The sequence below is a fragment of the Panthera pardus genome, unplaced genomic scaffold (assembly GCF_024362965.1).
Source record: "Panthera pardus isolate Hobbes unplaced genomic scaffold, ASM2436296v1 HiC_scaffold_20, whole genome shotgun sequence".
Lineage (NCBI taxonomy): Eukaryota > Metazoa > Chordata > Mammalia > Carnivora > Felidae > Panthera > Panthera pardus.
In genome coordinates, this window is record NW_026526766.1 from 69,664,204 (window position 1) to 69,691,379 (window position 27,176).

The 27,176-nt window shown below is 46.4% G+C and overlaps 1 protein-coding gene across 11 annotated transcripts in view; it reads right to left on the reverse strand.

Moving 5' to 3' along the window:
* The window catches only part of EPB41L4B (erythrocyte membrane protein band 4.1 like 4B), a 128,909-nt gene that overhangs the window by 74,733 nt on the left and 27,000 nt on the right, over positions 1 to 27,176 (reverse strand). For 10 of the 11 annotated variants that reach the window (XM_053908162.1, XM_053908161.1, XM_019454259.2 and 7 more), the window contains exons 2-5: positions 14,967 to 15,071; positions 3,627 to 3,669; positions 2,702 to 2,780; positions 764 to 808 (exon numbers count right to left, since the gene is read on the reverse strand). In XM_053908162.1, the coding sequence (XP_053764137.1) occupies positions 764 to 808; positions 2,702 to 2,780; positions 3,627 to 3,669; positions 14,967 to 15,071 (272 nt within the window). Of the gene's footprint in view, positions 1 to 763; positions 809 to 2,701; positions 2,781 to 3,626; positions 3,670 to 14,966; positions 15,072 to 20,507; positions 20,559 to 20,788; positions 21,033 to 27,176 lie in introns of those variants that run through there. The other variant, XM_053908166.1, reaches the window with a different exon arrangement.

Sequence of the window (27,176 nt, forward strand, 5' to 3'; positions counted from 1 at the left end):
TTCAGAGTTTGCAAATTCGGAAATCACTTTTCAAATTTCTTTCAGGTTGTATTCAAAATCAAAATGTGTTCTCATCAACGTCAGGTATCGCTTTTTAGACTCGGCAGAGTCTTCATTTTTCACGTAATAGAAAATAGTCGATACGTATGCTGAGAAATGACACAACTGTGAAGGCTATGACCACTGAAATTTTGTATCTTTAAAATAAATACTGCACGCGAGACCAACCACGTCAATGCCAATGCTTCCTGGGCTCAACAATCACTGTCGCCAGAGGCCTGGTATTGAAAAACCATTTTTAAGAGGGGAGAAGGAAATGAGATGAGATGTCTAAACCTCCTATCAGAATCAAAACGTAACCTCTTTACGTTGCTTAAATGCAGATGGTGATGAATGAGACTTCTGACTCTCCAAATACTTGTAAGTGTATACATACTAATAACGTATCTTGCTTGCAAATACGACAAAAGCCATTATGAATGGGGCAGTGATGTGATCAGGGAGAGAAGTATTCCCAAATGCACATCACTTAAGATATTCAATGCTCTTGGAAATGCTTCAAGCCATAGAGTAATCATTTAAAATAAGATGATGATGACAGCGATACAAGGATTAGACTCACTTTACAATGCCTGGTGTACTTTTTTTGAATTTTGAAAAGGGAACAAGGGTAAAAGAGTTAAAACAACAACAACAACAACAGTGATTTAGAAATACACTATGATCTATCCCGGGTTAAGAGTTAGAACAAAAACATACTTACTTTCCTGAAAGAATGTCATGCCTGAGTTGTAAAACAAACAGGTACCTGACAAACATACAGAAAAGTCAACAGAGGCGTACTCTTTTCCAACCGCTTCCAATCCCCAACTTCCCATCACAAATCCCGCCCCGCGCACAGCCCAGAATTCTGCATTGTAACAAGGAGTCCGAATCAAATGAGGACGTTGGTGGAAGCATCTCCTCCTGAGTCTCTAGGAAGACATCCCAGAACCTAGCTAGGCAGGTGAGTGCATGTACAGGGTTCGCAAGATACTTGGGGGATGGAACATGAAACACACTCTACAGTCCAATGATGGCCTCGGCAGCACCCTTGGAGCTTGAGAAGAGAGCTCAAACGCAGGCATGCAACGTGTCCAATCAGACAGACAGGGAGGAGCCACTGGACTTGGCCCTCAGCCAGTCCCACCAGCAGATTCCGGGAAGAGCGCAGCTGCTGGTATCAGAAAGTTTACAGCTGACCGTAGTTAGCAACTGCTTGAGGCTTTTTTCTGATGCAGGTTAACTGCACGCGCGCACACACGCATGCAAAACAAAAATCCTGGAACTGGGCTGCAGCGGGTTATGGGGTAATGAGAAATGGGGAGAGGAGGCAGCAAATAACACAAGTGGAGTTCACCTAAGTAAAAAAAAAAAATTTAAGTGTTTTTGCTTAACTGTTTTTTTTTTCTTTTTTACCAGGAGGACGTGGGCAACAGAGCCACTTATAGTGCTTTGTAAAAGCCAAAGCTACCCACGCTCTGCTCCATACCTATGGAATCAGTCTTACATGCAAGAGTGGTCCCCAGGAATGTGATTTGCTCAAAAGCTTCCTAGGTGTTTCTGATTCACACAACCCTGGTTAAGAATCAATAGCTTGGATGATGGCTAGAAGGAGCACGTTTCATAAAGGACTCTGAAGAGGAACTCTAGAATAATCTACTTGAACTTTGAAAACAATGCAGATAGTCACTCTCTGTTGGAATGGATACAGGAGAATGTGAGTGACCCAGAGATCAAAGGATCGGGGAGCTGAAGGTTCTAGTATATTCTAGACTGTTCCTGCTTCTGACAGCTGCTTAACCACCACTGAACTGAGTACTCGCATCAAGGAGAGAACACACGGTGCTGAATACCGTGCAGAATACAGCCAGAACTTCCAATTCCTATAGGAAAACCTAACCGTGGAAGCCCAGTAGGCCTGTCCAGGGCAGGGAATGGTGATAAGCAGTCTTTAAAGTGTTAGTCAGGCGGTCATCTCCAGGTGAGTGGCCACCACCAGGGGCTGACATGTCGTCACTACTGCCGGTCACACAAATGACAAGGGGGTTCTGGGGACATTCAAAGCAGCTGAAGGTTGGGTAGAGGATCTTGCTGACAGACGAGTGGCTGGAGAGAAATGCCATACTTAAAATGTTTTTAAAGCCTCTTTTGCTTCAAGACTGTTTCTGAAGTTGGAGAAGCAGACACTCGTGGGCACACCTTAAAAGAAATTCAGTGGGGCTGAAAGATGACATGAAGGGATTCCAACAACTTTGATATTGTAGCAATCAAGGGAACATTGCGCAGCCCCTTAAAAAAAATAAGATGGCGTTCTGGGACTGAGAAATGCTCTTCTAATACCTGCCTTCCCTTTTTGTACCTGAGACAAAAATAAAGTGCCTTGAAACGAGTAACCAGTGTATCCCACAGCCCCACAAAACAGAAATGTGACCGGAAAATAAATCTTTTAATTTTGATTCACTGGGAAAAAGGTCAAACTAAGCCAAGGGTAGATTTTCAACAGAATACAGGGATAAGCACAAGGGAAATACGAATAGCTCTTGCTCAGCATATAAAGTCAGCAGAGAGAAGAGCAGGCAGACCCCAAATTTAGAGGACCCATAAGTTATAAGGTAAGTACTACAGTGGAGAGGGGGTCGTGTTCTGCATCTGGTCCTACCTTGTAAACTCTTCACGAAGGTTGTTCGGTTCCGAAGAATAATATTTAACTCGAAAGTGCAAAGCATAAGCAGGTCCAACTGAACATAGGGAGATGGAACATTGAAGATGTTTTTCCCCAGTTTTGAAGATCACAGAATGGACAAAAGGAAACACATGTTACATCTAGTAATACATTCACTGCTACCGGGAGGGCACAAAGGGACATACACAGCTAGAGAGTTCTTTTCAATCCTTTCATTTGGAAGACTAAAATGTACTTTTGCATTGACAAAGACGGCTTAGCTAGTAACTTATTCTGGAATAAAACCCTAACCATGTAGATGAATTACTAAGAGCTGACATTTTACTTTCACCCAATTGCCAAGATATTCCAAACAGATACTAACTTTTTACAAAATACTAAGTGGGCTAAAGGAAAGTGACATATAAACAGCAAGGGTTCTGTAATCCAAAAATACAGTAAGAACACTTTAAAGTATTACACTTTTTAAAAATTACCCATGCATAAATAACACTGAAGAAATGTGGTTACTGCACCCGTAAAACCAGAGAGCTGGACCAGACTGTCAAAAACTCCTGCTTTCCCATTCTCTGAGTCTACTTTTACAACTCATTAGAAAATGAATATAATAGGCGTAAAGTCATGCTTGTGAAGAGCATATTAATCAGTTCTCATTGGCAGGGGTGCCTGATTTCAAATGAGAGCATAGTCTGTTTTTTAATATCTACCGAATACTCTTATCCAAATTTTAAACTCTAACATTTGGCCAGCCTTAAGAAATGAAAAATCATTCACTTAAAACTGAATCTATTTTAAAACGCTCCCAAGTTCTGATGAAAACATAATACCTCAAAACACTGGCAAAGGAGTTTTACTCTCTGATAAAAGAAATAAGTGAGTAGGCTAAGTTCTGCTTACTTACTTTTCATCTGCTTTTTTATGGGTTTGGAATGGTCCAGCCAGTGCTGAAAGAAAGAAAAAGTTTCTTTAGGAATAGTTCATCAGCAAGACCATATAGAGCCCACATTTACCCTCCTCTATAAACCTTAGTAATTCTCCCCATAAAACCAGGCATTGGACCAGATCAGGGTTCTGAGGTTGGGGATCGGCAAACTGCTTGGGATGGTATTTAAAAAAAAAAAAAATCTGTGCTTATGCACATTAAGTACATTTTTTCTTGGGAAAGTTAGCTTTTCAAAGAGGTGTCTCTTTTTCAAAGAGCTGTAACTAACTGATCTTTGACGGCTCTTCTAGTCTGAAGAGCTGAATTTCTCAAATCATGCTCAAACTTCGGCAACTATCCCAAGTCACCATCAGTGTGGTAAAGACCACGAGCCACACTGCCAGGAATCTCTGATCACGCATGGGTCTTGTAGCTTTGTCGTTTTCAATGCTAAAATTGTAAAGCCAAAATTCACGACCCCCAAGGAAGATGGGAAGGCAGGCAGGGATTTGCCAGAGATAACTGTGCTCTGGTCAATTGAGGACATTCCAACTTCCTCTCATTTTCATCAGAAAAACACTTGGGTCCTATCTGCCACCCCCAGAAATCGCAAAACCATTTCTCTCATACGCAAGTTTCTCTATAATGTCTCTGTTGATACTACAGTTCTGACGAGCCTCAGCAACTTGACTTCCATGGAAAACAGCATTTAGGACCATTATGCTTCTGGCCTCTGCCCTTGGAGGGCAGGGATGGTGCCCTTCAATCACTTCCGTTTCCCATGCCAGGCTCCGAGCATGGAACCCAGCAGTCCCATATTAGATTCTTAAGAAATAAATACATGCTTGATGTAATTTTTTTTTAAGTACGTGCCACGCCTAGCTCAGAGCCCAACGCAGGGCTTGAACTCATGTCCTGGTGATCAAGATTTGAGCTGAGAACAAGGGTCAGACTCGTAACCAACTAACTACCCAGGGGCCCCTCGATATAATTTTTTTTAATGTTTTTTTAATTTTTGAGAGAGAGAGAGGAAGAGAGAGACAGAGAGAGAGAGAGAGAAAACACGTGAGTGGGGGAGGGGCAGATAGGGAGACATAGAACCTGAAGCAGTCTCCAGGCTCTGAGCTGTCAGCACAGAACCCAACACGGGGCTTGAACCAACAAACTGTGAGATCATGACCTGAACCGAGGTCGGACGCGTAACAGACTAAGCCACCTAGGCATCCCTAATGTTTATTTATTTTTGAGGGTGGGGGGAGGGGCAAAGAGAGAGAGGAGCTCAGGGGATCCAAAGCAGGCTCTGTGCTGACAGCAGCGAGCCCAATGCGGGGCTTGAACCCATGAACTAGGAGATCATGACCTGGGCTGAAGTCAGATGCTTAACCACCTGAGCCACCTAGGTGTCCCTCAACATAGTTGTTTTAAAAGAAGGCAAAGAGGAATTTTTCCCACCACTTCACGTCAACCCAATACACACTGAAACCTCACCATTATGGTAACATTTGGAATGACACAGCAGAGTGGGTTTCTCATTAGCTGCTCAGAATCAGGGACCCTTCTGCTGACTGCCAATATACTTTCAGAAGCAACTTCAACTCTGCACATTCTAATAATGAGAAAGGGTGGGGCTAAATTAGTACCGGAGCACTCTACCCCTCACCAAAGAGCCCATTATGACTGTGTAGGAGGAGGGGAATAAGGAAACACAAAAGCAAATAACAGGTAAATTATAACACAATAAGCTGTGAGCAGTGCAGTGGGAGAACTGGGCTTTTGTCATTTCCACCCTCCGGCTAAGCAACCACCCAAGAAACGAAGATCAGCACAGCAGGATGCAGATCTCAAAGGCACTCGTACAAGGTGCTTTATCTCACTGTTTACAGCTTTGAATTGGAAATGACCTAAATGTCCATCAACAAAGAAGGATTAAAAAAATGGCTCATCCACAGGATGAAATACTATTCAGCCTTTAAAACTGATGGAGGCCTATTGACTGATGTGGCAAGAGACCCACAGCTCAACATTTGAAGAAAAAGAAGCCAAACAAACCAGGATCCTGTTTATATAAAATTATAATTTTCTATTATGGTATGTCCAGAAGGATTTATAGACATTATTTTTTGGATGTGGGGCTGTAAATGCCATTTACTTTTTTCGCTTTTCTGCATAATTTTTTACTTTTAATGACAATATTATTTTCATGGGGGTGGGTCATGTGGTCACTTCCATTAATTAATTAATTGCTTGCCCATCAGGCAGTTTGGGATGATCGGTTTGCCCTAGCAGAATTCCATATCACTGCTGCCCTCAATCAAGCAGAAAACCTCGGACCTCAGCCCCTGGGAGGATTACAGATACAGACGTGATAAAAGTATATTTACTTTCCTGCCAGTAAGTATCACACTAATGGCTATGACTAAACTCTTTCTTCCCCTCACTATTACCCTGCAAAGAAAGTTCTCTGCAACCAGCCTTCTAATCTCATTAGCCTCAGAGGCTCACAGCTTAAAGGGGCTTGTCCCACTTCTTTCCCTCATGCCCCCTTGTATCTGGAATAGAACACGTCAAGCACACTGTTTCCCTCCCTCCACTGTCAAACTATGATCTTGATCTGAGTCCGACTGTGTTGTTTCCTTGGCGGTGGTTTTCAACCCTGGTTGCCCACTGCGGTCACAACGACGCAGGTCCCACCCAAGAGCCATTAAACAGAATCTCAGAGCATTAGTGTTTGTTAAAGGCTCCCAGCGTGCCCATGAAATATTCAGTGCCGAAGTTTTCCCCTTACCCAGCAATATGTCCCTACTGATCTCGGGGATCGTGACACACCCATGACCCCTTCTGAAAATCACCGTCAGGGATTTGTAAAATCTCAAGCAATTTACTGGCCAAGGTTTACTGGCCAGTGGTCTATGGTTGGTGTTAACCGACAGTTCATGGCTAGTGTTCCTGCTGGACAGCAGACTGCTTTTCCCTCTGGCCATGCTGCTGAAGGAGCTCCCTTATCCATGCAGGCTGGCCCCTGTCCTTCCTGCACAGCCACGGGGCCCTGCCAGGATGGACGCTTGTGAAAAGTCTGGGGCTCACGAATCTGGGAAAGCAATCAGAAACAGTTTCCTTTTAAAAGCTCCTTGCCCCTACAAGGTTCAGATCAGGTTGCTTGCCTGCATCGGAGGTGATAAGAAACCCAGCCAGAATCCTAAAACAAGACATGATAAAACCTATCTGGTATCCAGGCAGTTCAAAACGACCTGACTTTCTTTCCTAGCTGCAGGAGGGGACCAGACTCTGATTAGTCCTATTTTATCTCACGAGACTACCTCGTGATGAATACCCGGGCACTATGGCCCCAAATGGCATTTAGTAAATCATATCCTACACTTGGCTTGGAGGCCTAAATTCAGCATCAGCGAGACCTGTCTTAGATGTTCACCTGCATCCTGACCAAATATAGCCACACCGCCTGTCGGCAAAGGCCAAGGCAAATGGCTCCAGACCTCTTAACATACCATTAAACCAGTCACTGGAGACAGGCGGGTGCATTTCTAAGTTCAGAGGGCATGATATTTAACTCAAACATTCTAACAGGTATTAGAAAGGTGGTTTCTGATCTGAATTTCTCATCCAAGTCCATCTGGCAAAACCCTTTCCATAAATCAAGATGGGAGATGATTTGGCAAAGCCCATCTGTTCTGACAGTATATCAGTTCTGGAACTCTGACATGTAAAAGGCTGGTTGTAGCACTGCGTTGTCTAAAATCGATACAGAAGCACTTGAACCACAATGGCCAAGAGAAGCTCAGGGGTTGAAAAGGGCCTAAAACCTGCCTCAATGACCCCTGAGCCCTCACCATCGAGTCTGAGTGGTCGGAAGTCATAGCTGGCATCCTAGTACCTGTAGATTTCTCAGCTTACAAAGAGTGTCTAGTTTGCATTTAAATTAGAGCTGGAAGGAATTTGAAGAGATAATCATATCCAAAGGATGAGAAGAGAAAGAAGGGAAAGGACACTTTTGGAGCTTACTGTGTGTGCTATGATTTATAATAAGAAATATATATTTGGTCTTAGTTTCTGGCACAGAGCTCCTAAAACCCTTGGAATTTTCTAAGCCATAAGAGCAAGAAAGGTGTTCTGACATTCATAACAAACTCCTTCCTACCATACCAGAGTTTATGTCAATGAGGTGACTTATTTCTTAAATTTTTTTAACATTATTTATTTTTGAGAGAGAGAGAGAGAGAGAGAGTGAGTGGGGGAGAGGCAGAGCAAGAGGGAGACACAGAATCTCATGCAGGCTCCAGGCTCTGAGCTGTCAGCACAGAGCCCGACATGGGACTCGAACTCACGAACTCAGATCATGACCTGCGCAGAAGCCGGATGCTCAACCCACTGAGCCACCCAGGCACCCCAATGAAGTGACTTTTGAAGAGCACCTAAGGATGGGGGCTGGTTGTCAGGGGAACCACCCACATGATTGGAGGGTTGAGACTTACAGTCTCACCGTGCTGACCTCTGGGGAGGGGGCAGGGGCCTGGAGGTTGAATCAATCACCAATGGCCAATATTTAATCAATCGTGCCCATGTAATAAAGCCTCCATGAAAACTCAACTTGGAAAGCTTCTAGGCTGGTGCCCACAGAGAGACCTGGAGAGGGACAGATGCCCAGGGAAGGCGTGGAAGCTTTGCACAGCCCGCCTCACCCTATACTTGCTCTATTCATCTCTTCTGTCTGGCTGTTCCTGAGTTACCTCTTTTATAACAGACTGGTGATCTAGTCAGTAAAATGCTTCTGAGTTCTGCCATCTGTCCTAGAAAATTAACTGAACCAAGAGGGGTCATGGGGACCTCCCATCGACACTGCAAAAGCACGGGTTACAATCTGGACATGTGATTGGCATCTGAATTGTGGGGTGGGAAACAGTGTTGGAGGACTGAGCCCTCAGCCTGTGGGATGTGAGGCTATCTGCAGGTGGAGAGCGTCAGAATTAATTGCTTGGTGGTGTTGGAAGAAACACACGTTGGACTGTGTCATGTCCATCACTTGCTCAGGCCTCAGAGCCGATGAAGGTGACTGTGCACAGGGCAAGGTGTCTGGGATCACAGTGTAGGTGAGGCAGAGGCAAGATCAGAAATCAGGCTGTGGCAGCATCCATGGTTCTGGGTCCACACCACACACCAGCTTGAAGTGCCTCCTCTGCCTAAGGAGGGATCTCCCCTTCTTATCCAGGATGGAGCCCTGTAACCTCACTTACACCAGCTATTTGAGGTTTCCTTGGGAATTAATCTAAATCAACTGCAGAGACCCCTTTATCAATAGCTTTCCATTCAGCATCAATATGCATGTGGGCAGGAAAACCCTCCCCCTGCCAGCTTTCAGAGACAGGCTGCGGGGAGACCTGTGGCATTTCTTGAGCTGTTCTACACTTTCTTGTACTAAAATAGGAGGAGGCAGAAGATCAGAGTTTGAGTGCCAGCTCTGCCAGTCACCTGGTGTGTGGCCATAAGCAAGACCCCTGAGACTGTTTCCTCATCTGTGCACTGAGCTGTCCCCTTGACACACTGAAGAATCCACTGAGTGGCTGTGGAACCATTGAAATGGAAGGGTTTCCTGTCTCTTATAGTAACATACCCCACTATTAGTGTTTCCTGAGGGTACTTCCCTCCAGGTACATCTGAAACGGTAGGAAAGCTCACTGGCGTCCCCACAGGAGGCACATGTGACACCAGAGTGAAGCCGCAACAGCCCCATTAGCACCCAATGATCCTCTCGGCAGCCACCATATCCGTGTCAACCTCACCTCGCAGCCCTGGGCCTCTTATTACCCATCCACATGATTCTAGGCTGCAAAGACCAGAGGAAAAACATCTCACAAGTCTGGAGACAAAGGCCAAAAATCACCTTTTCGGGATTCCTTGCTGCAAAGCTTACCACCATAAAATGCTCCCTTTTCATGTTGGGAGGGGCTCTGGAAGGGACTTGAACTGGCCGCATCCCCCAGAACACCACCCCTATGGCCACACACCTGCCCCCAGGGTTGGGAGGGAGGCTCCTGATTGGTGGGGCTGGTATGACCCCTGCCCCAGATCCCTGCCATACCTCTCCCCTCTGACTCCTCATTGGGCTCCTCACTGATACTCAGGCACTCCCTCTCCAGGCTCCCAGAGTGAGGACAGACCCCAATGTATTCCATGGGACCAACGAGATGGTCCGTCTCCCTCAGGAGAATGCAGCAGGCAGGGACAGTGTCCTGCCTACTTCTGCACCACAGGGACTACCGCTGAATAAACTCCAAGGCAAAGTCAGCTGAATAGCTACTGACTAAATGGGTTCCTCCGGCGGCGGGCGCATGCACGTGGATGTGTGTGTGGATGAGATGCTACCTCGTGTAAAGGAACCAGCGTAGCCTGGTGGAAAGTGCTGGCCTGTTGAATGAGACCAGGTTCTGAATCCTGGCTCTGTCCCTCACTTTAACCTTTACAAGGTTTCTAATGAACCTCAGCTTCATCATCTGTAAAATGGGTCTGCTTTATGGCTAGTTTCACAGATGATGAATGTTAAATAAGAGTTATGTAAAGTTTTTAGGTGGATGCCTGAGCAGGAACTCAGTAAACAGCAGCAATCTGACCAGTCTGGTCCGTAAGAAAGCTGGGTGGGTGTAAGCCGGAGCCTCCTCTCTCAGAAGAAAGCTTTCATATGTAAAAATAGAACCCCTGCCCCTGCTTTGAGCTGTGCAAAAGTGAGATCTACAGAACAAGCTCCTGGGTGGCCTTCCTGCCTTGATATGGAAAAGGGAAACAGGAGGCCCCAGCCCCAACTGCTAAAAATAGACGATGCTGATAGACTCTGACCTTGCTTCAGGGCTGGGCAGCGCACTATGGTAACCAGGCTTGGCTCTTCACAGGGAGCTGGGGACATAAGCTGGGTCTGCAGAGAGCTGTGCCAGGAGCCCCACCACTGCCAGCCTTCTGATTTGCATGCAGGGGCAGGGTGAGGATGTCATTTCTTGCAGGAGCCGCACACGGCAATAAGCCAATGGTCAAGGGGACTGTTCGCATCCCAGCCCCCATCTTGTACACCTGCCACCAACTGCTTCGTCCCAGGCACCCAGAAAATTGACTCAGGGAACATTCCCAAAGGGATCACCTAAACTGCTAAATTTTCTCCCACAGGCAAGGCAGCCTTGCAGGTTCCCGCTAGCCTAAGTGCATCACCTCTGAGAGCTGTGATGACTTCTGGTCTCCCCTCAGCATGCTCAGGTAGGAAGAGGAGACCCACACTGGGGTTAGATTACAAGACTCCTTCTCCTCCATTAACTCGCTGAGCCTCTCAACCTCCCAGATGTCACCACCTCCACTCTACAGTTAGGAAAACAGGCTTGCAAGTATAGTGCATTGAATACAGCACTTACCCCTCAAGTTGTAAAACCTGACTTTGAGTCTGAGGGGTACCACTCACTGAGTGCATTCATTTCACCATCCACAAGACAGAAACGTTTGACAAATAATTTCTAAGGTCACTTCTGGGGCTGAAGACTGATGTTAAAAAAAAATTTTTTTTTTAAATGTTTATTTGGTTTTGAGACAGAGACAGAGCATGAGTGGGGGATGGGAGGAGAGAGAGAGAGGGAGACACAGAATCCAAAGCGGACTCCAGGCTCTGAGCTGTCACCACAGAGCCTGACATGGGGCACGAACTCACGAACGGTGAGATCATGACGTGAGCCAGAGCCAGATGCTCAACCAACTGAGCCACCCAAGCGCCCCTGAAGACTGAGGTTTTAGGTTGTATGCCTTGTCAACAAAAGTCCCCAAGAAGCAGCAGTCTTAAGTCTCAGGATCTAATCAGAAAGGTCTATTTATAAGCACAGATAAAGAACCCACAGCCAGATGAGCAAACTGCCACAGAAGGCAAAGAAGCTCAAAGGTTTCCAGAGAGGAGGAGAAATGCTGCAAGTTCAGGACATGCTGCATGAAGGAAGGGCTACCATCTGAGACAGTCCTGAAGGACAGCCAGAAGTTTAAATGGGGTGAGGAAGGGCACGCCGGGAGGGGAACCCATAAGCAAAAGCATGCACAGAAGTGCAGGCATCTCCAGAGCCCGGTCTGTGAGGAGCCCAGCCTAGAAACTGGACTAATGAGAAGGCTCCTGGGAGCAGCTGCTGCACAGCCTCGGATCCTCCAGGTCAGGTAGACGAGGACCCTGCACCTGCTTTGTGGGGGAAGAACAGCATGTCACGTTCAGGGCTAGGAGATGGAAAGATGGCAGGGCCTGTAGAGGCTGAGCATCCAGGTGTCTGGCCTTGGAAGGGCGCCTGGACCCCGCTGAGGCTGTGCCAGGACACCGGCAGACGGGAACGCCTGGCAGCCCGGTGAGCAGGGGTACATAACCAGGTCCTTCCTAATGGAGTCACATCCTTGGCTTTCTGGGAATCCAAGTGGCTGGAGAGGGGTCACCTGGGGATGAGGACATGGCAGCAGGGAAACAGGCACGTGGCTCTAATGGCAGAAATGATGGTATCTTTTCCCTTCTGACAGGAGAAGAGTGTGGGGCAGACGTGCCTGCCTTCTCTTTAGAACATTAGAACTGAAAGAGCTCTTGGAAACAGGCCCAAGAACCCCATTTTACCGATGAGAAAACATTTTACAGATAAGGACAAGGGAGAAAAGGGGGCTTACTGAAAGCCCCCAGATAAGTCAGGGGCAGAGCCAGGAACAAGGTCCAGGTCAGACTCATAATCCAGGGCTGTAGACATTTTGAAGCCAAAAATACCATATGTGTTAAGGCACACAGAAGGCAGAATGGAGAAGCGTTTCTGGGAAGAGAAGGGCTGATGAGTGTCAGATGATGGGGACAACTGGAGGATACTGGAGACAGACAAACTAAATCTGGCACTCAGGAAGCAACCGGAAATGGAACAGTGATGCAGGTATAGGGGGTAAATGCTAGAGAAACAGAATGTTTTCGTCAAACCAAACAGTGAAAAGGATGGACAGAGAGAAAGAAAAACTCTGAGGTGCAGGGGAAGAAAATTCAAGGTGTTTTAGCTAAATGACCTCAGTCTTCTCAGCAGGAGGAGAGGCCAAATGCAGGCCCCAAGTCTCTGTGGGGAGACTGGACTAGAGGGCTGTGGTCAAGATTCACAAGGGGAACCAAGTCCATGGCTCCAAGAGAAGCTCAGGGGCTTGGACTTTGCTGTATCTGTGATCTGTGACCCGAGCCCGTGACAATGCCCGCCAGCCTGGGAGACGCAGCAGAGGAAACAGATGGACCTGCGTGTTGAGGGGAGACCAGGGGACAGTCATGGGGGAGAGAGCATCAAAGGGCAAGTGAGGACACAGGCGAGATGGCTGAGGCTTCACCAGGCCCCGAGAGGGGAGAACGAGGCAGGAGGGGATCCTTAAGGGACAAGGCCAGACGCAGAGGGACCACAAAGATGGAATTAAGGGAAGTGATCATGGAATGGGAGCAACAGAATTCCAGCTCTTGGAGTGATCAGGTGGTGACAGGACCCAAGTGAATGTGCGTGAGGTCTACCCAAGTGAATTTGCAATGCAAGGAAACAGCGTCCGGGACATTTACAAAGGAAGGCAACTTGAATTGCCAGGTTGCCCAAGGAAAGAGAAAAGCTGAGATACCAGGGCGAGGTCAGAAGGCAGGGCACTGGGTGGCTCAACCTCAAAGACAGCAGAACTGGACAGGGAGGAGAAAGAGAAAAGCTGGCCCACCCCTTGTCCAGGGTCCTGGTGGGTGGAGTCTCTGGCTGGAAAATGGAGAAGGAATTGGGTCTACTAACTCCAGGCGGCAGCTGGAGTGTTCATGGCAACAGTCAAGGAGGTGAGGGGATGGGCTGTTGGTAATCAGGCAGTACTGAAGGGTAGAGGGGCATCTGCCCAGGAAGACACCGCAGCCGGGATATAACTGCATCATCTTGGACTCGGCAGCCTCATACACATATTCTCAGGTGCACCCAATCTCTAGGCACTGATTCTGAGCATCTTAGCCTCAATTGTCACATACGGCCCCCAAGGAGTATCTTAACAGGTGTCTTTAGGTAGAAAAGGTTAGCCATGTACACTCAAACGTCTCCTATCAGGGAACTCACCCTTTCATATGCTGTCTAAAACAGCACCGCCTCTTATTCGGTCTATCCGCTTACTCTATTTTCTTTTTCTTAACACTCATTACCATCTGTCATCTATGTGTTCATATTTTATCTACAGTGCTTAAAACAGGGCCCAGTGCATAACTGATGCCCGATAAATATATAATAATAGTTTTGGGCACACAATGATTCAACAATTCTATACTTTTTTTTTTTTTAATGTTTCTTTATTTGAGAACGAGACAGCGAGAGCTGAGGAGGGAAACAGAGAGGGAGAGAGGGAGAGAGAGAATCCCAAGCAGGCTCCACACTGTCAGCGCAGAGCCCGATGCAGGGTTCGAACTCACAAACTGTGAGATCATGGCCTGAGCCGAGATCAAGGGTTGGACACTTAACCAACTGAGCCACCCAGGTGCCCCAACAACTCTATACATTTCTCAGTGCTCATCGAGATACCTGTGCTCTCAATCCCCTTCATTTCACCCACCCCCCCACCCACCTCAATAAATATTTTTAGATTACCGAATAATTTATCTTTGAAACCCAAAGCCAGATTTTGTTGGGGAAGGAGACTGAAGTCATTCCTGCTTTTGAAAAGAGTGGTTCTGAGCTACATCAGATTCACTCCCTCTAGCACCCCCACTGTGGACAGGTCTGTCTCAGGCAAAGCAAGGGAAGTCTTTGCTGACCTAATACAACCTCCTGGAGCCTGCAAGATGGTTGTCTAGCAGTGCCAAGATCTGCTCCGACCGGCCCCCTGCACCCACTAAGCCTGGCTGGGATTCAGTGTGTTCACAGCACCCGCTCCCTCCACCCAGCAAGAGTCCACAAGAAGATGCTGCTGCAGTCTCTCTGCCAGTTAAAAAGGAAAGCATCATTAAAAGAATTTCTAGAATGGTATTTCTTCTGCTTTCTACCTACTTGAGAAATGTGCCCATATTGCATCCCTATGCTTGGAAATGTTTCCCGAATGCATTCCCCTGCACAACAGGGATGGTTCTTTCTCTTCCTCTCCCGGTTATTGGCCCCCTCAAGGGGGGCTGGAGGGGGGGGCATATGGATGAATTTCACACGGGTGCCATCACCACCACCCCAACAATCGTGACTGCAACAACACTGCAGCCTAACTCCTATTTTTCTCTACCAACCTCTAGCAGCTGTGAATCTGCAATTAGCATGAAAACCAGCGTGTCCCGAAACGAATCAAAGAAATACATACCGCAACCTGGGAAGAGTCTAGGAACTGGAGGCCAAAGTAATCTGTTTCCACGAGGTCCAAGTGGTACACGATCTGATCAAACAAATCCTGGCCTTTGGCATGTTTCTGGAAGGCAATTGAGTAGATGAAGATTTAGAATGTGACAGCCGGATAAGAACAAAACGTTTTAGAGAGAAAAAAAACCAAAATCACTTTTCTCTCTATGCTGCATACATGTATATGTCACAGTACATAAATTTTTAAAAATTTAATTATTTTCATTGTAATGGAAACCCATTACTAAATCTCATTACTCATAATGAAAACAAAACAAAATACCAACTAACAACTTTGTAGGATGAATAGGGAACCAAAGCCTTATTATGAAAACTGGTAAGTGAAGGGAAAAAAGTCAAGCATTGATCTGGCCTTTAGCTACAGCCCTCGGTAACCAAAGAGTAGATGATAGGATATACAAACATTAACTCAAAGTATCAGATCAAAGACCTAAATGCAAGAGCTAAAACTATAAAACTCTCAAAACAGAGGCACAAATCTTCATGACCTTGGATTAGGCAATGATTTCATAGATATGACACCACAAGCACAAGCAATAAAAATAAATAATATAATAAAATAAAATAAACCAGAGGTGCCTAGCTGGCTCAGTCGAATCTTGATCTCGGGGTTGTGTGTTTGAGCCCCATGTTGGGCATGGAATCTACTTAAATTAAAAAACAAAACAAAGGAAACAAACAAACACAAAAAACCCACAATAAACCAGGCAGGCATCATCAGCAGAATGTAAAACTTTTGGGGCACCCAGGTGGCTCAGTCAGTTGAGCGTCCAACTTCAGCTCAGATTATGATCTCACAGTTTATGAGTCCGAGCCCCACACTGGGCTCGTTTCTGTCGGCACAGAGCAGGATTCGGAGCCTCTGTCCTCCCCCCTCCTCCACTTGCACTCTCTCTCTCAAAAATAAACATTTTTTTTTAAATGTAAAACTTTTGTGCTTCAAAGGACCAAGACATCAATAAAGCACAAAGACAACCCAAAGTGGGAGAAAATTTTTACAAATCACATATCTGGTAAGAGACTTCTATCTAGAATATATAAAGAACTATTACATCTCAATAATAAAAAATACATTCAATTAAAAATGAACACGGGATATATACACAGTTCTCCAAAGACATACAAAAATACCCGATAAGCACATGAAAAGATGCTCAATATCATTAGTCATTAGGGAAATGTAAATCAAAAGCACAATCCAGCACCATTTCATACCCACTAGGATGGCTGTAATAAAAAAGACAGAAAATAACAAATCTTGGAGAAAGTGGAACCCTCATATACTGCTGACGGGAATGCAAAACTGTATAGCCATTTTGGGAAACAGTCTGGCATGTTCTCGAATAGTTAAACACAGAGCCACCATCTGACCCAGCAATTCCACCCCTAAGTATATATACCCCAGAGAAATGAAAACATTGCATTCATACGGAAATCTGTACCAAAATGTTCATAGCAGCATTAACCATAATAGCCCCAAAGTGGAAGCAACCCAAGTGTCTATCAACTAACGCACAGATAAACATAATGCGGAAGAATCGTATCCACACAATGGAGTATTATTTGGCCATGAAAAGGAGTAAAGCCCGGATACATACCACAACATGGGTGGACTTTGAAAACATTATAGTAAGTGAAAGAAGCCAGTTACAAAGGACCACATATTACACAAAATGTCCAGAACAGGGAAAGCTGGAGACTGGAATCAGATTAGTGGTTTGCTTAGGGCTGCAGTATTTGTGGTGTGACAGCCAAGGTGAGCACGGTTTTTTGGGGGTAAATGAAATGTTCTAAAATGGATCACGGTGACAGACGCACAACTTTATGAATATACTAAGAGCCACTGAATTGTACCCTTGGGGTAAGTGAATTATCTGGCACGTGCATCTTAATAAAGGTATTAAAAATAGCAAATGGGCAGAATTTCTCTTTTTAGCAGTATACCAACAACAAAATGAAGAAGGGGTAACAGACTTGCAATATCACAATTTTTCAACTTCTAGAATGGTAGGCACTAGCATTGGGCACCGGGGGCTACTAACATCACAGGAGGAGACGACCAGCCACTGTGTACCCCCCGATGAAGAACACCCCACCACCCAAGACATAATTTTGCTCCCCAGGCTTCTCTCTCTGCAGGGAAAAACTATCAAGACTGGGACTAATACAACCACTAGATCCAACTGCCAACTTGGAGGAAATGCAGAGGAATGTTCTAAACTACATGGGACTGCAATCATCAAGATCCAGCCAGTGGGAAATTCTGGAAACTCCTCAGGACAAACAACACAGTTTCTTCAACAAACAGAATACAGGCAAGTGGAGAGATTGAGGGGCACCTAGAGATGAAAAAAAGATTTAAAAGACCCTTTTACAAAAAGGCAAAACTAAAAGTATGCAGTGTGTACGATACATATTTGGGGGATAAAACATGAAAAGAGGGTGGGTGGGGCACCTGAGTGGCTCAGGTGGTTAAGCGTCCGACTTCACTCAGGTCATGATCTAAGGGCTCGTGGGTTCAAGCCCCGTGTCGGGCTCTGTGCTGACGGCTTGGAGCCTGGAGCCTGCTTCGGACTCTGTGTCTCCCTCGCTCTCTGCCCCTCCCTGGCTCACGCCCTGTCTCTCTCTCTCAAAAATGAATAAACATTAAAAAAGAAATTAAGAAAAAACATGAAAAGAGGGTAAAGAAGTGGTTACGATAAGCAATAAAGTCAGGGTAATAGCTGGTCTCGGGGTGTAGAGAATTTGTGCCTGGGAGAGGGCACACCACGGACTTCCAGCGGGCTGGCAAGGTCCCAGCTCTTGACTCGGGGGGTGGTCCAGGGGTGTCTGCCTTCCCATAATTCATTAGGCTACACCTCTGTTTCACTGATTTGTCTGTGTCTGTGCTATAGGAAACAGCGGTAACAGAAAGTAAAAACAAAAACTCAAAACTACAGCACTGGCTTCCAACCGTCAGACTCTTTGCTTCCTGGAAATACTCCTTGAAGGCAACGACCCAAGAGCAGCAGAAGGCTCCATGTGCAGAGATGTTCTCTATAGCATTATTTAACTGGAGAAATAAAGCTGGGGGTGGGGAGGCAAAAAGAAGAAATAACCCAAACTCCAACCACAGGGCTGGACACATCCATGGAGCCGAACCTAACAACACTCCAGAATACTGCTGGGCTTTCAGGACAGACAATTATAAAGATGAGACAGAAATAAGGAAAATTCTTACATCGACATTAACTAAACAGACCACAAAGGAATAAGAAGCTGTGATTCTACGTTAAAAATATGTATGTGCTGTATAGACTGCTTGATAAAAAAGGCCTGCAGAAACTTATAGAATAGCTGTGCTAGGCTGGATGGACAAACGGATGATTTTCTTCCCAAGTATTCTTTAACACGGATCTTTTGGCAGTCGTTAGACAACAAATACAATTTTTTTTCTGCAAAAAAAAAATCACCATTCTGGCACTTTTCCTCTGGACGTATTCTTTCCTTTTACTATCCAGCACTACTGGACTATGCAACGCCTATTATTACGGAGCCAATCCCTCATTAGTGGGTTTCCTAGTGGGACAGAACTAGTTAGTGTAGAGCTTTAGCAGCAGGATGTGGCAGACAGAATTGGGCTGGCAGGAAGCGAGAGCTCTATGCGCTAGTCCTAGATGCACTAGCTGTGACCTTAAGCAATTCATAATTTCCCAAAATCCATAGGACCATCCTGGACCGCTCCTGCAGCTACAAATCAGCCATGGTGCCCTGAATGTACAGGGTCACCCAAACTCAGCTGACCCCAAATCCCACCTGCTTCCCACCCAGCTCTCTCTATTTTGGTTCAACGGCTTACCATCCAGGTATGTCGTTTTAATACTCACAGAGTATGAACTGAAAAAACACAGTTCCACACACGTAAAATAAGGGCAGTTAGTCCAAGTTTCTCTCTAAGTCATTCCAAGTCTTACTTTCCTGATGTCTTTCTAAAACAGCTCTTAATTTAGAAGGAGCTCAAGGCGAGGGGCATCTGGGTGGCTCAGTTGGTTAAGCGTCTGACTCTTGATTTCTACTCAGGTCATGATCTCACAGTTCGGGAGTTCGTACCCCGAGTGGGCCTCCATGCTGAGAGTGTGGAGGCTTCTTGGGATTCTCTCTCTCTCCCTCTCTCTCTGCCTCTCCCGGGCTCACGCTTTCCCCCTCTCAAAAATAAATAAATAAACTTAAAAAAACAACAACAGCTAGAAGGAGTTCAAGGTGGAGGTTGGAAAAAAGAACCTTTCTAGGGCCAGCCAGTCCCTTCTGCCGTGTCAGACTGGCTCCTGTATCGGCCAACCCTCCCTCACCTGGACTTGGAGGTAGGTGGCAGACACAGCAGGGTCTGGCGGATAGGAAATACCATGTTTACTCACCTGTAAACACCTTCCCCCACTCACCTCCCCAACCCCTTATGCTCTTTAGTCCCCAGTGGCCCTTTCCAGTTCTAAGAAGAATCTGGTGAAATTATAAGGGCTGGAATAGAGGGGTCCTCCAACCAGAGGTCCCAGTGAGTGAAAGGTCAGACAAAGACAGAGAGTCTAGGCCACAGCACCTGAACCCACCACCTCTTGCTCCTCCCAGCCCGGGGACACAAAGTGTCCAATCGTAGCTGAGAAGACTCCAGGTAACTCACCTGTCCTGCCAGCCAGGACAATGCACCTTGGGCAGCCCCCAGAAGCCCATGAACTGTCATCTCAGGCTTAGCCCAAACAGCCTTTCTTTCCTCAGCCTCTTCAGCCGTAGCTCACCACCCCCCCCCCCCAACCCAGGGCAGTAAGTGCCCCCTCCTCTGTTCCTGCAAGCAAGCACGTGCCTTTATTACACACACACACACTTATCACCCTGCACCGAGGCTGCCTTTATTCCTGTCTTACTCCTACATCAGGCTGTGGGCAGGGACCAGCTGTGTTCATCTGAGTACCACCTCTCCTTCTCACCATCCCCCAAGCACATTCCTGGCCGGCACAGAGCAGGTGCTCCGTAAACATCTGTTTGCTGTGTAGCTGGCTGGCTGGCTGGCTCGGCCGGCTGGGGGATGCGTGGGGTTCCAGAGCCAAGAAACACATCTTCTGGATGGACCATGCTAAAACACGAACAACAGACAGATACTTCACGAGCAGCAGGCCTAAATAGAACACACTCATTAAAATCTTTTCAAATTAAGTATTCCATGAACAAGGGCCTAGGGAGCCGTGCTGCACTTCCAAGGCCATTTACCCAAACACGATTTTGTGGCTATTATGTGAAGTGCTGTCTAGTGGTTACAACAGGAGATCCATTAATGTGACGAGACAGGAAGCTGCTCCTGGTTGCCTCCGAACTAGGTCTCCCCCTCTGTGATGAATCCATTCATTCATTCAACAAATATTTACCAACTGCTCATCAAGTGCCAGCCACTATTCTAGGTGCTGGGGTACACCAGGGTCACAAAGTCTGGAAGCGAATAGCTACAGAAAGCCCTCACCGAGTAAGCCATTCTTGGGGAGCAAAGTCATCCAAATCAGCTTGATGCCTCCTCTCTCCCGGCCTTTTTTTTTTTTTTTTAAACGTTTATTTATTTTTGAGACAGAGAGAGACAGAGCATGAACAGGGGAGGGGCAGAGAGAGAGGGAGACACAGAATCTGAAACAGGCTCCAGGCTCTGAGCTGTCAGCACAGAGGCCGACGCGGGGCTCGAACTCACGGACCGTGAGATCATGACCTGAGCCGAAGTCGGACGCTTAACCGACCGAGCCACCCAGGCACCCCTCTCCCGGCCTTCTTAAGCAGAATACGCTGAGCGTAAAACCTTACTCAGTCCAGATCACTATTCTGGAATTTGGCGACGCTCCTACTTCAAGAAACGTATGGCAGGCTGTCCCCAAACACAGGTAGAAGCTCTACCCCTGAGTTCTTGCCTCCAGGTCATGTAGCCCTCTCTCCACCCATCTCAACACACCACTTCTCACCAGGACCAGCAACCAGTGGTTTTGAGTCAGTATGTCTCTCTCTGGAGCAGCAACTTCTGATCAGACAGGAGCTAAAAATAACCAAGCTCATTAACATCATGTGTAAAGTAAGAGTACACAGTTCTCAGCTAAACACTGGGTCAGGCAGGCAGCCAGCAGGGAAAGGTATGAACATCATGAGATCTTTGCTGGCCAGTCAGAGGTTCTTATTTTGTTTATTTACTGGTTGCCAGCCGTACTCCTGATAAGGAAGACTCCTGGACAGCTGATGTCTTAACTGTCTCCCCAAATAAATTAACCATCCTGACCCTCTTAGATAAGACACAACCGACAATATCTTATTGCAACCTGACCCAAGTGCAATGTAACAGGTCGACTGTGGCCCTGAAAGAACAAAGATAGAAGCCAATCCATCCGGGGGTGCCTGGGAGGCTCTGTCAGTTAAGTGTCTGACTTCAGCTCAGATCATGATCTCATGGCTCGTGAGTTCGAGCCCCACATCGGGCTCCGTGCACACAGCTCAGAGCCTGCAGCCTGCTTCAGATTCTGTGTCTTCCTCTCTCTCTGCCCCTTTCACGCTGTCTCTCTCTCTCTCAAAAATAAATAAACATTTAAAAAAATAAAAAATAAAAATAAAAAAAGGCAACCCATCCAAATCTCATTAGTCTCAACAGCATAAGAAGATGCCAGGTGTCCCAGGTAGGTTAAAAGGAGGAGATGAGCTGTGTGCCCATCAAATGTATACACGTTGGCTGTGAACTAAAATGGAAAAGCAGGACACCTGGGCAGTGTAAGGATTTTAGGAGCCTTCTCTTTGCTGGCACGCGAGGCTCCCCTCTGTCCACCTGCTCCACCTCTGTTAGACAGCAGGCCCCTCTGCATCTGTCTTCAGAAGGGCTCTGTCTTTCCTCTCCATCACGGCTCAGGCTACACCGCCTGGTATCTGGACCACAGCAAGCGCCCCTGTGAAAGCCCATCTTTCTCGTGTTTGCCAGAATGCATTGCACACAACACAGCCCTCATCTCAGTCGCTATTCTGTACAAAAACATGTGCCAGAGGATGAAATGCAGGCTCCTCGGCCTGGTGTCAGAGACTCTGCACAATCAATACTGCCCAACACCACCCGTCTTACTTCCCTGGGCCCCACATGCCTCCTGGGCTCCAATCAAATATATTCTCCTAACACAACGCCCACCCAACGTATGCAGCAGGCCCCACCCCTATGGCTTTTCCCGGGTGCCCCCCTCCTACATCCCTGCTCCTATCCCCACTGGCAGCAAGCCCATCCCCACAGCTACGCTGAAGTCACAATGGTCATTACTAAACTTCTTGTTGGCGACACCCCATCCAGTTCATCTTTGCTTCTCCGTCACCGGACATTCTGAAGCTCAAGAAACAAATGCTGATGCAGATGGATTAAGGAGAATCCTTAGTTCCCACAACAGTCTTCAAATGACCGACTTTTCGGAAGCCTGATCTTCCTGGTCCATTTCCGCTGGCAATTCTCTCCAGCCGGCTGGGATGTGGGTCTGCAGAGCCCTGGTACTACCATCTCTCCTTCCAGACACCCTGTCTGCTCTAATGCGCTGGTGTTTTGGAAACCATACCACACTGTGCTATGCCTTACGTAAACAAAATACTATCAAGTTCTGCATTTTTACATATGGGCTAAAAAATAAACCAAAATGATTGTGGTGATAGTTTCTTTTTTTAAAATTTTTTTTAATGTTTATTTCTGAGACAGAGAGAGACAGAGCATGAGTAGGGGAGGGGCAGAAAGAGAGGGAGACACAGAATCAGAAGCAGGCTCCAGGCTCTGAGCTGTCAGCACAGAGCCCGACGTGGGCTCGAACTCACAGACCGCGAGATCATGACCCGGGCTGAAGTCGGACACGTAACCGACTGAGCCACCCAGGCGCCCCAGATAGTTTCTAAACCTGAGTGCAAACTTCTACATTCATTCACATAAATGTCATCTTATTTAAACTGGCCCATGACATATCCCGTCAAGAACATTAGAAGTCCTGGGCTATTATCCCATGCATCAGTTCCCGATCTCAGTTTTACAACATGTGGGAAGTGCAATGCAGGCAGAGGGTGAGGGGTGCACGTGGCCAGTGGGGGTGGTGTCTTTCTTGAGTTGTATGTTACGAAAGGTTCCCCTCTGATGGTGGCCTCAACCCAGTTATGAACATACAGTGTGACCATGCCCTCAGACTCTTAGAGCCAAACATGTTGGATTAGAACCCAGCTCTATCTCTTTTCTAGCAATATGACCATGACCTTAGCAACCGCACTGAGTCTCAGTTTCATCTGAAAAATGGGGTACTCTTACCTGCACTGTCAACCTTGCTAAGCCATTGTATTAATAAAAAAGCAAGAGAGGCACCTGGCTGGCTCAGTTTGTAGACCGTGCATCTCTTGATCTTCAACATGGGTTGAAGCCCCATGTTGGGTGTGGAGCTTAAACAAACAAACAAACAAACAAAATGAAGTGAAATAAAAAAATAAGAGAGCAAGAAAACAAATGGTATCCTCTACACACAAAGGAATTATTATTTTCAACCAAACCTCCTTTCTCTCGCTCATCCACAGGAATGACACAATGTGTTTTTTGCCAAATAACAAAAATCAAAGTTCAGGGAGTCCGTGATCTATAGCAGTTTAGTAATCCCCTTTAAAGAAAAGCTGATACAAGGGGCACCTGGGTGGCTCAGTCGGTTAAACATCCGACTTTGGCTCAGGTCATGATCTCACGGCTCGTGAGTTCGAGCCCCGCACATGCTCTGTGCTGACAGCTCAGAGCCTGGAGCCCGCTTCATGTTCTAGGTCTCCCTCTCTCTCTGCCCCTCCCCTGCTGATGCTGTCTCTCTCTGTCTCTCAAAAATAAATAAACATTAAAAAAAAAATTTTTTTTTTAAAAGAGAAGCTGAGACAAGAGGCGCCTGGGTAGCTCAGTCCACTGAGCATCCATCTCTTGATTTTGGCTCAGGTCATGATTCTAGGGCCCTGGGATCAAGCCCTGCATCGGGCTTGCGGTGGCAGTGCAAGAATCTGCTTGGGATTCTGTCTGTCTGTCTGTCTCTCCCCCACTCCCCCACCGCTTGTGCTCTTTCTCATAATAAATAAGTAAACTTTAAAAAAAAAAAAAGGAAAGAAAGAAAAGCTGAGACTAGTCTCATTTGGAGGATTTCTGTAAACCCATGTCGGTCCCTAGAAATCAATTCCTTCCTTTCCAAGTTCTTAAATACCCCAAGTTTGAGTAGCTCTCAGAACTCCACCTGGTCTCCACAGTGCTTCCTGGCCAGCAGTTCCCAGAAGGCACCTGCCTCAAGGTCTGTTTCAACTGTTTCCAGGAAGTACTAATTTCATGGTTAGTTACCAGCTCTGGTCCCCCTTCCTCACAACTTGATAACTCACTAATTTTCTATATTCTTAGTGAGAAACTAGCTCTCTATTTTACACACTTACACACACACAGCCCAGGAGTCTCTATCCCCGTTGCCAACACCGCTAAGCCATTAAGAACAAATAGAAATTGGTTTACTCCAGGATATCTGAAATTACTATGAGAATTTACCAAATAAATATCTGAAATTTTCACTGGTGAGTGAGAAATACCATCTCAGCCATCAGCAAGATTTGGGGACTCATAACAGTATCCATAATCTGGAGGATTTAAGACCAGGCTGTCCAGCTTATAAATTCTACCTCCCAGTTGAAGAGCATTTCAATGTTTACCAAGGTTCCATGACCCCATTTTGCACAGAAAGAAACTGAGCCTCAGAGAAATTATGTGACCAAGTTCACACTGCTCCCAAGTGGCTGAACTAGAATCAGGATCCGGCCTTCCTGATTCTTAGGATAGAGTTCTTTCTACCTTACTCTGTTACTTCTCTGCTCATTTGTCCCTGTGGGTCCAAACACATGGAACATGTCTGGCAAATAAGAAATATTTCTTAAACCCAATTCACCACACAGACACGGAGAGGCTACTTCATGCATGGCCTGGGCTAGACTGGGGTTCAAAGCCAATGCAAACAGACCTTATGGTAGGGAGGTGATTCCTAATTTGTTTGGAGGGCAGGCAAGTTGTGGCAGGATGCAAAGTACATTATTTGCTCACAAACTAACACAGAAGCCAAGACGTTCTATGGAGGGGGACATCAACAGTCTGGGCAGCTCCTGGAAATTCAATTCTGGTAAAACAGAGCACAATGATATTAATTTCCCGACTCGCCTGGCTAACAATCTCTTGGAAATCAGAGGAAGCAACAAAACCAACTGCCCTTAATTTTGATCAACAAGGAAGGAAGAAGAGTCTTAGAAGAAAGTGCCCTCTTGGTTTGTGAGGCACTGAACGAAGGCACTACTGATCAGCTGCATCGAGAACCAGGGTTCTCCTTCCACCTTGCGCAAGGGGTTCTCGGTGTGCAGCCTGAGGACTGGGTAGGCAGATTTCTGGTCTTACCATCCCACCACAGAACACAGCCACAGCCACACTGACTGCATGTAATGGACAGACCAATTTAAAACAGACTGTGAGGGCACCTGGGTTGAGCCTCTGACTCGTGATTTCGGCTCAGGTCATGATCCCAGGGCTGTGGGATCGAGCCCCATGTCAGGCTCAGTGCTGAGCATGGAGCCTGCTTTGGATTCTCTCTCTCTCTCTCTCTCTCTCTCTCTCTCTGTCTCTCTGTCTCTCTGTCTCTCTCTCTCCCCCACACACACTCTCACACTCTTTAAAATTAAAAACAAAAATGCACAACTGTGTGTTGCATTATTGATTTAACTATTGATCAGCCTCTGCTTCTGGTTGAGAACCATCTTCGGACCAAGCAGCAGAGTTTCAAAGCATTCATTTGTTCCTTTAATACCGCTCTCACAGGGCTGCCATGAGAATGACCCCACGGGCCATGATCCGATGAACCTTCTTTCAATCAATGTAGAAGAACTAACATCTAAGTGACATCAGTTTGTCTCCCTATGGCTCCTTCCAAGCATTGCCTAACACATGGGATTCAACAGTTAGTTTAAGGGATGGTTTCCCATTTATTCCTTAAGATGCTGAATGAAGTCGAAACACCTAAAGCTACTTGATCCTGACTGCTGAAAACTGGTTTCGACCAACACTTCAAATGCTATGTTTCCAACTCTCAGTAAGAAACATCAGAGACAGCACATGTTGAATACTCGTTGATTTTCAGTGATATTGCTACCCAGCAAATTGTAATATGCTATTCCTGCTGGCAGGGACACTAACAGAGCATCAGACAACCTCCCTCACACAAAGATCCACTGGAAAAATTGCTTTTAAAAGTTTTACGGGCGCCTGGGTGGCTCAGTTGGTTAAGCATCCAACTTCGGCTCAGGTCATGATCTCACCGTTTGTGGGTTCAAGCCCCATATTGGGCTCTGGGCTGACAGCTCAGAGCCTGAAGCCTGCTTCAGATTCTATGTCTCCCTCTCTCTCTGCCCCTCCCCCACTGGTGCTCTGCCTTGTCTCTCAAAAATTAATAAACATTAAAAAAAGTTTTTAGGTTGGGAGGGCCTCTCCATGTCACCTTCATTATTAGGTCAGGTAAGTCATATACCCTATTATGGTGCTCTCTGCCCAACTTGAGTCCACTCCAATCCTGAGTGAATGGGAACAGGGGACAGGAGACTGACTTGGATGACCTGAATGGGCAGGTACCTTCCACCCCAGCGGTCTCTCTCTTCCACCAAAAGACAAGCAAATACACAGGAGACCCAAAAGGTCTCAGGTGCCAAGTACCTATGGGGTTAGTTTTAGTGGGGTTTTTAGTTTGTTTGGGGTGTTTTTGTTTTTGTTTGTTTGTTTGGTTTTTAACTGTGGTGCTTACAAAAATGGTGGCAAGGTCTTTGTCCTCTTCCTTGAGTCTGGAAGAACCTGGCACTGCTTCAGCCCAACAGAATATGGTGTTAATAACATTTTGTGATTTCCGAGGTGAGGTGACCATTGCCTTGGGATGCTTCTCTACGGGTACAGTAAAAAGTCCAACTACCCTGAGACTGCCAGGCTGAGGAAGCAGCAGGCAGATGTTCTAGTCAACTGTCCCAGCTGAGCCCAGCCAAAGTGCCAGACATGTAGGCACAGTCGTCTTGGACCCTCCACACCAGCCCATCTTCCAACAGAGTACTCCTGGTGACCCTGGTTGATGCC